General features: G+C 37.3%; 1 protein-coding gene across 3 annotated transcripts in view; it reads right to left on the bottom strand.

Moving 5' to 3' along the window:
* LOC110092555 (cyclase-like protein 3) overlaps positions 1–11,184 on the bottom strand; it is a 38,030-nt gene extending 26,846 nt beyond the window's left edge. For 2 of the 3 annotated variants that reach the window (XM_028698558.1, XM_028698559.1), the window contains exon 1: positions 10,647–11,184. In XM_028698558.1, the coding sequence (XP_028554391.1) occupies positions 10,647–11,091 (445 nt within the window). In that variant the 5' untranslated portion in view covers positions 11,092–11,184. The remainder of the gene's footprint in view (positions 1–10,646) is intronic. The other variant, XM_020817152.2, reaches the window with a different exon arrangement.
* Between the last annotated feature and the right edge of the window lie 933 nt (positions 11,185–12,117).

Here is a 12,117-nt window from a genome sequence, read left to right as displayed (position 1 = left end):
CCAAATTCAAATGAAAGTAAGAGGGAATTTGAATTTGAATTTCAAATATGTGTAACTCCTCTTAATTAATTTTCCAAATTAATATGGCTTAATTAGGAAAGTCATTAAGAGAGGGGAATTCAAAATTCAAAGGGGGGAGCTAGAGGGGGCCGGCGGCAAGGGGGTCCAAAGGGTGGCCGGCGGGCTGCTGGCCGGCTGTTGGCCGTCAAAATTCAAAGGGGGAAGCTAGAGAGGCCGGCGGCAAGGGGGTCCAAAGGGTGGCCGGCGGGCTGCTGGCCGGCTGTTGGCCGGCGGATGGGGGTTTGTAGGCCGGCAGCCTGGGCGGCTCAAGGGGAGGCGGCGGCAAGGGGTGAGGGGAAGGGAGGAGGGGAATTTCAAGGGATTTGATTTGCTAAAAATCCACTCACCTCAATTTTCTTCAATCCGGATCTCCACGAAAATAACTTGGCGAAAATTTAGAACTCTCGAAGACAAAATAGTTTGGCGAAAAATCTAGAACTCACAAAGAGATCTAGCTTCTCCTACGAACTCACTAAGAGATCGAGGAGGGGAACTCACAAAGAGATCATAAGTGGCAAATTTTCATTCATCAAAAACTAACTCTTACATAAGAAAAGGGCCATATAAATAGGCCTCAAAATGACAAGAAAGCAAAAGACTAAAATGCCCCTCGGGCTACAATAACGACTAATTACCCATAAGTGCAAAAACGGAAAAAACATAAAATCAAATAAACTACTACATAAAATGACTCAAAATAAAACTCATGATCGTGGCCGTTGATCTCCGGCGTCTCCTAATGGTACATGTGTCGAAATCTCTGACGATGTCCTCATCAAGGAACACATAAGGAAGGGAATGAAAAAAAAAAGTCCTGGCTGCTTGCTGGTTGGGTAGTTCAGAAGGGCTGGAGGTCGTGGACAGCAGCAAGAAAGGGCTTCTGATGTGAAGGTGGGGACCTGGTGGCTGTGGAAGAAGGATCGGCGTCAGGGCTGGTGGAATCTGGTAGCTGAAGGCTAGACGGGTTCTTGTGGTGGTTGCTGGCGTGTGAGGGCTGTGGGAGAGCAGGAGATTGTTCTTGATGGGTTTGCAGGCAGATGAAGGCTTCTGGGACAACAGAAGATGGCTTTCTTGGGGTTGGGCAAACAGTGGAGGACACCTGGAAAGCAGGAGGAAGGAGCTGCTGTCCTTAAGAACCGGCGGAGGGAAGAACAACCAACAAAGGCTGTTGGGAAAGGATGATGAGGGGTGGCCAACACCTGGAAGTTATTCCAGGATACAAAACAAGCAAGAAAACAGAGAAACATAACTCTAAAATTTTATTTCTAATAAAAAATTGCTTACAATAGAAACAGGAAGCTCTATTTATAAGAATTGAGACCCTTGATGACTAGGATTGGATAAGAGATAATCCTACTGATGACTAGGATAGCTACCCATACGATAAAACATAAAAACCCCAAATTGAGCTGATTGCTGAACTGGTTGGCTAAACCAATCGATCTTGCTAGCACCGACATCGATGTTTTTGGGGAGAAGCTATCCTACTGGTAACATATCTCATCAATAGAATATCCACAAACTTAAATTTCAAATCCCTATTCAATCCGAACTCTACACATTGTCAAAACCAAAATCATTTCTTCTCTTCCTCCAAAACTCTATTGATGTTCAATCTTCAATCACATTCATTCTCAACACCTGAGTAAATTAGACCCTAAATCTATTAAGGATATTTTTACTGCATACTCTTCAAATCAAAAAAGGGTATAAATAATATTCTCTATTCACTAGAAAAATTTTTAATTACAACGGCTTAACATTCCTTGAACACCAACCATTTTAGTCCAAATCCAAAATTTAGTGAAACGAAATTAAAAAACAAGAATTCCAAATTTGAAAATTATTTGAACTCGCAACAACACTCTCATCAAACTCATGGGCAATGAACATTCTCATTGCCACTCATTCACGAACTTTTATTACGTCCGGTGTAAGGAAGTAGAGGAACGTCCGGTTGGAGGCAAAATCCCACCAAAAAACTCGGTATTTCCTTGGTACAACTAGGTATTATTTAATATTAACGAGGAATACCGCTCTTTGAAGACCAATACCGAGTTATACCGAGCTGTACCGATCGGTATTTCTCGGTTTAGCTCGGTATAACTCGGTATTAGGTCTTCAAATGATGGTATTCCTCGTTATTGTTTGGTATTGCTCGGTATTTGCTCTGTACAACTCGTTTTGTGGCGGGATTTGGCCTCCAACCGGACGTTCCTCTGCGTCCGGTCGGAGGACGCAATAATTGTTCCTCATTCACCAACTAATCCTCACCAAAACCACAAACTCGATTATCACCTTGTCAACACACCCAACCTATGGAGAATAAGCTTCGTGTATATACTAGGAGGGAAGAGAAAAATTTTTAAAAAAGCAAGCAATCTATATATCTCTAGCACAAACAAGAACCCAAACCTAGTTCAAGACAAATGAAGTACAAACTAGTGAGAATAAATCCATATATGATAATATTGATCTCCATTGTCCTATTGCCTTAAAATAATAGTTGAGGTCATGCATCAAATAACCAATTTATGACTTCATGATTTATAAAGGGATATCACAGATATTTCCTGCTTTTGTTCCTTTCCTACAAAAGAATGGTACATAAGAAGTTTCTGAATTACCACCAAAATAATTAACCAGTTGGATGCCAAGGATCTTTACAATCAATTGGCACATTCATCACATCACTTTGAGACTCCTATATAGTGAATTTTTTTACCAGATAGTTGTCACAGCGTCTATGAGCATCCAGGAACAGCCCCATTTCCAACATATCATAAACGATGTGGTTGTCATCATCGATTATGTGGCATCCCAGCCTTACATTCTAAAAACTGAAATTAGAATAAAATGCTCCCCATCTTATTCTCCCCTGTGTGACACCAGAGCACCTTTCATGTTTCATTGGTAATTAGAATTATGTAGAAAACAATATCTCGCTTTTGCCTTGTGCATTATCATCCAATATTTTCAATAAGAAAATAACTAGATAACAGATTTGTACAGTGGATACAATATTTACATGCTTTCATCATTGAAGACTAATCTCTTTTCTCATAGTGAAGTTGGAGTATAGAATCCTTCTATGTTATTCTTTTACATAATACAAAGTATGTAAGAGCGTGATAAATTTAAAGCTTGACTTCTAATAAAAGAGTACACATTTATATAGTATTGATTACAAAGAAAATTTCTCTGCAAAGGTCAAACTCAACAAAATTCAACTTTTGCTCTCTCTTGCGTCAAATTTGAATTGGCCACTACATCAACTTAACTTTAAGAATGCTTTTATTAATGGAGATCTTAAAGAGAAAGCAATCATAGAGATCTGCTTGGATTGAAAAATTAGAGAAACATCAAAAGAGGCCATTATGATAATATGTGTAGATGATATTATATTAATAGGTGACTTCAAAGAAGAGCTAACCAAATAAAGAAGATTTCTAGAAAAAGAATACGAAGTAAGACAATTGAAAAAAATTTAAAATTTTCTTGAAAATGGTATGGCACAATCAAAACAATGTATTTTTTATTCCTAAAAGAAGTATATTCTTGATCTATTTCAAGAATGCAATAAAAAAATTGGAATAACCACTAACAACATGCCCATTAATAAAGGTAAGAATCTAATCTTTGCAAGCAAACTCATCTACCTCTCTCGCCCGTCTTATATCGAGTTTTTCATTAGTGTTGTAAGCCAATACATGAAAAAACTTATTGAAATCACATGAAAGTTGTTAACCGTATTATATGGTGCATCAAAATGATACTAGGAAAAGGCCTCTTACATAAAAATTCATCAAACAAAGAAATTAAAATTTTCACATATATTATGGGCTAGAGATGTCTCAAACAAAAGAAACATCTTTAATTATTGTACTTATGTATGGGTAAATCTAATTATATGGAAGTACGAAATAATATGTGGTCTTAAGAAGCACCATTGAAGCTGAATATAAGGCAGTGCACTTGGTATTTGTCGAGGACTATTATTAAAGGTATTACTAAAATAACTAAACTGTCAAGAAAAATTCTTTGTAAGTTTATTATGACAAATAAACATTACAAAAAATCCCATCCACCATACAAAATTAAGCATATTGAGATAAGTCTACATTTCATATAAAAAGAAAACAAAATGGAGTAACATAACTACATAAGCCAATTATGTTTCAACAAACTCTCATGTTGACCTTTGTATAAAGAAACAAAAAAGAATAAAAAATCATCAGCATACCTGTAGACCGTTGGATCCATGGATAATGCCGGAAATCCCGTCAAAACTACTGTAGACGCGGCGCCGTTCACGTCTGTCTCCGCGATTCCTGCAGGAATCCCGTCGAACAGCACCATTTTTGCGTCGTTAAATAGAAGCCGAGGCCTCTTCTTCTCGGCTACTACGACATCTCTTCCTCCCACACGATCGAGCTCTCATCGCTGCTACCTCACGAACCCCGTCTTCTTCTCCTCTGCCTGTGCCGACTTCCCGCAGAGAGAGAGAGAGAGAGAGAGAGAGAGAGAGAGAGCCCTGCCCCTACCTGTACCGAAACCTTGTCTTCGCTTTCTCTGCTTGCGGCCAACTCCAGCGTCTGACCTACCATGCCGCCGACTGTACATCTCCGATCCTCAGACCTCAAACCACGATCTCCATTGAAGCCGACGACCTCCAGCCTAAACTCCACCCCTAATCTACTCCGCCTCCCTCCACCGACATCCCTTCCTGCCCGATCGGAAGTCACGACCTTCGATCGGAAGCGCAAACGGGAGCTCGCTGGCTTTGAAGGTAGCTTTCTCCTACTCATGCTTCTTCGGTTTGATCCCCGTGAAACCAAAGAAGAGAGGGAGAAAGATTAAGGTATAATTATAATTTTTATTTATTAATTATAATTATTATGATTAAACTAATTATAATTAATTTGATTAATTATAATTAGTTTTAATTAGAATAAATTTTAATTAATCGTAATTTAATTGTTATTAATTACTATTTATTAATTATAATTTATCAAAATTATTTAATGTGTGTTAGTTATAATTAAAATGAATTATAACTAATTATTTTAAATAATTTTAATAAGTTATAAATAATTTTTTTAATTAATTATAGTTAATTATGATTAATTAATTAAAAATAATTATAATTAATAAATTAATTATAAATTACTTAACTAATTTATAATTAATTTCTAAATTAAGTGTAGTTAATTATACATTAAATATAATTAATTTATTAATTATAAATTATACATTTTAGTTTATAATTAATTATGAATTGAATATAATTAATTATATGTCAAATATAATTAATTATATATGCTATATTGAACAAAGATCCGGACTTGAACTTGGTTGAACTAAATTGACTTAAGTGAACTCAAACCTTAAATGAACCATAAAAGGACTGAACTTCAACTGAAATTCAATCAAAATTGAACAAGACTTGGACTGCAGAGGACACTTGAACTTGATGAAGTCGGATCCAAACTTGAATAATTATTTATACTTGAAACTTTTAAGCAATCAACTAAGGTTATACTACAAGGAATTGAACTCAAGGTGACAAGAAGATTTGAACAAAAATATCAAAGACTCAACATGTATTCAAATGATTTCTTAATAGGGGAATTATAAAGAATTTGATTTGAAGAATAATTAATGTTCCAATAGAGTTATCATTCCAATTGGAATGCAGATGCTAATTAAAGAAGGCGATCCATCTGAATCCTATCGAAGCAAGTAAAGACTCATATGCAAATTCATTACAAGTGTGATGAAATCTATGTAAGTAATAATGATCATACTATATCAATTATTTCAACTAAAGATGAGGGATCGATGAATTTGATCTCAAGTTTGTCACAAAGAAACTTGCAAATACAATTTGAAGAATATGATTTTATATCAAAATCATAGTTTTGGGAGAAAGCCATTGGATCATAACGGCTCATTTTGTGGTCCTACCTACAAGCAATGAGGTTAAAATTTATGAAGGAATGTAATGTCATATCTCTTATCAACAACAATTCAATTCCAAGAAGATATAATCACGAAGGAGATCAAATGCTAATGAGCAAACAAAAAGGCTTGTATGCAAGGAAAAATAAATGCAAGAGCAACATGCATGTCAATAACAACACACTCAATGAAGTATACATGAACTGTAACAAGGATCATGCAGTGATATATCCACAAACAAAGTAAAGAAGAGGTAGGAGAAGTGGATCCTTTGCTATCAATGCGGACTGATGTGTAAGTGAGCACATGACGGTCTATTTTCAAATAAGAAGGATAGATATGCTATAAAGGACCTACACCACAATCAGCATCTCAGTTGAAACAAGAAAGATTTGACATAAGGTGAAATAGACATGGGGCAATTACGATGAATATTCTACAAACATTTGGTAGATAAACTGTTAGAAGGTAAAATGTGGAAAATCATAGCAAAGGGAAACACTTATGAGTCCTTGTAAAGGACTCGCCATATGCACCGGATGACATCTACTAGCAAAAGCAGATGACACATAGCAAAGTGCAAATACGTATGAACCTTCGTAGGAGACCCGTCATACACAACAAGCTATCCACAAGAAAAATACAGAAAAGATCTGCAATACATAAAAGTCTACGAATACAGATGTGAGCACCATATACCATCTGTGGGTAGATGCAAAAAGACTTCAGTAAATGCAGTATCTTGAAGTTAATTTCAATCTATGAAGGAAGACATCTACCTACCTACATACAGCAGTAGCGGATGCACTGAAAGGACCAAAGACCACAACAAAATACATGGAGAATACAACAAGTACAAGCTCCTACGACCCAAAGAAGGAGACTCGTTAATGCATTACGATCCACCTGCAGAAAACAACCATAGTGCACGATAGTCTGCCTGTATAAAGCAGTAAACAACTTTATTCAGAAGCTACTATAATACGCCACCGAATTCGCAACTTCTATGCAAGCGGACAGAAGGCGTCTACGAATAATTCCAAAATACCCTTGCACATGCACTATAGTTTATACACACTTAGGTACACTAAAATAGGGTATACAATTCTCGACCCGCATGGGCCCCGGCAAGCGTGTTATTGGTATACACGTGACGTCTAGGGATGCTGCGCGGGTTATTAAATATGGACCCGATCCTTCTAAGAAAATAAATAGGAGTCGACAAGATCTGATAAATAATTATAAAATGCCCCTAAACATCCGCATGGGCCCCAGCGAACATGTTATTGGTACACATGTGACGTCTAGGGATGCTACGCGGGTTGATAAGTGAATTCAAGTTCAAACCTGATCCTTCTATACAGATCAATAGAAGTCGACAGGGTTCGAACCTTCAAACAAATACACGGTTGTGGCGATCGGTGTATTTGTTTTAATACATTCATATTAGGCCTTCAAAACCTAAAATCAATATGAATTCATTAACAAAGGCATAAAGCCTACGAAACCCGATCCTTAGTTAGTAGCTCGGCTGAGTTGACAATGTTCAAGCTACAAAGAAGAAAGACCCCAAAACACCCCGATGATGGCCGTGTTTAGTGCAGATCTCAACCGGAGGGATTCCTAAATATTTTCAAATGTCTCCCAAATATTCAAAGTCAATTTCAAATATTCCAAAACTCCACCCAAAATCCCAGAAAATTCCAAAAAAAAAATCTCAAAATCCCAAAAATATTTAAAATTGAAATAATACATCTAATCACTTAAAGCAAAATTCATCCACCCTCCACAATAGTTTGCCGGGGTGGACAAATTAAAATTTACTCTAGCTCACAAAAGAGCCAAATGCCTGGTCAAAAATATCACTATGATCCATTCTCAAACAATCTCCTGCCAGTAAGGACGTGGTATATGTCCTCTAATCGGCGGTTTTGCCGCCAAATGGCACTGTAGGACAAACGGTTATGACCCGGGGCCCTCTGAACCAAGTGGTTTTGCCGCCAAATGACACCACGAAATACCGGTTATGGCCAGCGCCGATACGCTCCTTATTGGCATCAAATCCTTGAGATATGAATCAATAGGGTATGATCGATAGGGCACAAAGCCCTCTGTTAGCTAAGGTGGATTCAAATTTGTCCCCTTAGACAAACATTCAACCCAGGTCTACAAGGTCCCCTTGGATGAAGCAACTCATGGCTGCCGATAAGGATCATTATGTCAGGTTAGGTCGACTACCTCCTCTAACTAAGTAGACCAGGGACCATGATGGCCCGGGACAACGGAACCATGGGATCTTGATCGGGTCTATCATTCATTCCCCCACCATCCGCTTTAAGTGAAAGATGGTGAAATTTCTATTTTAAATATAAAAACTTTCAATTCTCCAACTATTTCCAAACCAAATTCTCAAATTTTAAAATCTCAATACCCATTGCAGATACTATATGCCAGATAACACGTATATTATACGTATCTGATTAACGACTAGCCTTAATCGAAAGTTCTCTCTCATGATTGGGAGGGGTAATTAACTATAGGGGCTTGCGCCTATAGAAAACCAGAACTCAGATCATAAAGTCCTCACAAAATGAGGGAGAAATCTATTGGTAGTGTCTTATCTACAAACTCATCTGCCTTCCAAAATTTACCCCGGAACTTAGTCCGTTAAAACTCCTTCGCCAAAGCAGAAAAAATCAACAGCGCGGCGGGGAGGCCGGGGCCGAATTTTCGGAGCCCACATGTCAAACTGCAGATATCCAGACCAAGGCTTTACCAATAATGAGTTTTAATATACTAATTCATATGCTGGGCATAATAACATATAAAACCTAACTTGAGGGGGTGAAGGGGATTTAAATAATCCCAAATCTATGAAAACACTTTTCATCTATAACAACGCAGCAATTCATGGACATCACTTTCCATCTACAATAATTTAGCAATCTATGGATAATAACTTTCCATCTATAGTAACCTATGTCCAACAACATTCCATTTATGTCACATGGTTAACTGTAAAATTCAAAAATTAAAGAGTAATTTTTAAATTTATTTATTTCAACAATAGTGATTTCTTTATTTATTTATGTATAACTTCTCATCTTATTTTTTACATAAAGCAAGAAAATATAATTCAATCATATAATCTCTCTTTCTAAGTTTCAAGACCTTTAAAACTACTGTTAAGCATGCTTATCATTTGATCGCACTTGGGATGGTTAACCTCCTAAGACGTTATATGAAATTGGTTAAAACTGTGAGGTTTATACTAATATGTGATGTGTTGAACCAAAACAGACATATCTTACCTAGTATAGTATGGCACAATATGAATCATCCCCACTAGACCCATCCTAAATCAAGTTTACTAATTTAAATGATAACATTCATTGATGGAAAACTAAGCAACTTTATCCATCATAGTTCACTTCTTCTACACATGAGACTCATCTATGGCTAACACCTTTTAATCTTTAGCAACCCGGTAATTCATGAACATCAGCTTTCTATCCACAGCAATCTAACAATCCTTAGGCAATAACTTCCCTTTATAGAAATATGTGCTAAAAAACCTTCCATTTATGTTGTGTGGCTAATTCTAACTTTTAGAATTCAAAAGTGATTTTTAAATTTATTTTTTTTCCAAGATAGTTATTTCTATATCTAATTATGTACAACTTCTCATCTTATTATTTCCACAAAATAAGAAAATAAAATTCAATCATATAATCTCTCATTCTAATTTTTAAAACACTCAGAATTACAGTTAAACATGCTCATAATTGACCACTTTTGGAATAGTTGACCTCCTTAGAAGTCACATGAAATGGGCTAAAACCATGATATTTACACTAATACTGAATAGGCTGAGCCAAAGCAAATAATACCTTATAAAAATGATCAAGACACTATAAATCATCCAGACTAGATACATCCTAAATCAAGTTTTCTATTGCAAATGATATCACTCCATTGATACCAAATTGAACAACTTTATCCATAAAAGTTTGCTTCTTCTACACATGAGATAAGTAAAGCTTTATTTGAGACCGTTATTTGCCACTATTTTTTTTTTTTTTGCTTTAAAAAAAAAATGAACTTAAAGAGCTGCTTTGGAAAGCAGTAAGAAAATCTGCCCAAACGAAGCCTAAGAATCAACTGCCACCCACAACCACTCCTGTTCGTATAATTGCTTCTCAAAGCATACTCTATCAAAGTGTAATTTTGAAAATTAATCTCTCATTGTTCTCCTAAAGATAAATTCCATTGACGAGTTCCACGAGATAAATTCCCTTAATAAATTTCGAGGGGTACAAAATACCTTAGCAAGTTTTATGATCAAGTTCTATTAGCAATAACTCTTGGGTGGTCGGACAAGTACTACGGGCTAATAGCTGGCAACTTTGATAAACCGGGTCAATATTCATAAAACTATTTGATCAACCTCACCCAAATGAGCATGATAGTCAATGGAAAGCATACAACTATTGATCACTAGAAGCATAAAATAAAATTGACATACAGAAAGCTCTCCACTTACTGAACAATCACACAAGAAAGAAACGAATCAAGGCTAAGGATCATAAGTATAGACGAAGGGAAGTTGAGATAGAAAACAAGACCAAGAGAGGAAGAGATCCAACCATTGAGGACTTCCAGATCCAAGGTATCTACGTCGAACCCAGCCTCGAAATAGTGCTGGAAGACATGGCCGGGGGCGTCAACGTGGGTGCCCGTGTGGGTGGGAAGCATCATTTCGGAGAAATTGGCGAGCGAACCGTTGTCCATGGATTTAAGAAGCCTCAGAAACTGCCCCACCCCTTCCGCCGACTCCCACGCCGGCATGTCATCCCTGTAGTAGTGGGAGATGTCGATGATCCTCCCGCCGTCATACTCCTCCCTCCTCACAGCCACTAGCTCGGCCTCTCGGCCGGCGGTGGAAACGGCAACTCCAAACGACGGGGCGTCGTCATAGGCTGGGTGGGCAGAGGAGGCACAGAGAATCGCTAGAGAGAGCGCGTGCAGGATAAGGAAAGAAGGGTACCACTTCATAGTGATCCTTGCCATTGCAGCGGCGGCGGTAGCTGGAAGAAAGATTGCCGCGTCAGTTAAGTCGCCGACGATACCGTCAATCGATCACGATCACGACAGAGACGACACAGACATGTGGTGTCGTTCGGTGAAGAAAAAGACTTTTAGGGGCTGTTTGGTTAAATGCAGCTTAAAGTAAATGTAGTGCATTCTATAGGAGAACTGTATCCTTTGTTTGGTTAGATATATCCAAAGTAAAATAAATACAGTGCATTTGTAATATTTTTTTTGTCATTATAACTAATGTATTTATAAAAGAAGTTATAAATTTTTTGAAATTACATGATATAATATTTTTATTTCTATCACTCTGTCGTGTATTTTTATAAGATAACAAATCTTATATGCAAATAAAAATTCAGATGTTCTCTCAATAATTATAAAGTGTTGAGGCACAGGCAGTAGGAGCGTTACAACTTAGAAGAGCTGGTTTAGTAATACCTTTCCCCCTTCTTCTCCGCTCAGACTCTTTTATGTTTTATCTGATTTTAGATGATGATCTGTCTGCCATTTTCAAATAAAAAATCGATCTTGCTAATGCTCTTAATCTTCGAATCAATGAGAAATACTGTAGACATTATCTCTTTATTATAAAATTCAAAATTTCTTTACTTTTTTATGCGGTCGAGGTTCTTCTCTTTTTTTGTTTGAGCGGAAGAATCGAACCTTTTCTCCATCTTTTGAGGTCTGTCTTCATCTTCTTTATCCTGTCCTTCCTCTCTGTAGATTCATCAGTTCAGTTAACAATGGGGCGAGCTACAAAATGGCTGAGAAGATTATTCGGAAGCAAAAGAGATACCGGAGAACGAAAGGTTCCCTGCAATGAAGAAAGAAAAGATAAGAAGAGATGGAGCTTTAAATCTGGAAGAGATTCCTTTGATACAGCAGGGAGGATTCCGCTGGCGGAGGAGGCGTGGCTCCGGCCACTATACAAAGAAATAGAAGAAGAGCAAAGCTTGAAAAACAGGCGTGGCTCCGGCCACTATACCGCTGCGGCGGCGG

This window comes from Dendrobium catenatum, unplaced genomic scaffold, assembly GCF_001605985.2.
Source record: "Dendrobium catenatum unplaced genomic scaffold, ASM160598v2 fragScaff_scaffold_1105, whole genome shotgun sequence".
Taxonomy (NCBI): domain Eukaryota; kingdom Viridiplantae; phylum Streptophyta; class Magnoliopsida; order Asparagales; family Orchidaceae; genus Dendrobium; species Dendrobium catenatum.
This window is presented reverse-complemented; position numbering and strand designations above follow the sequence as displayed.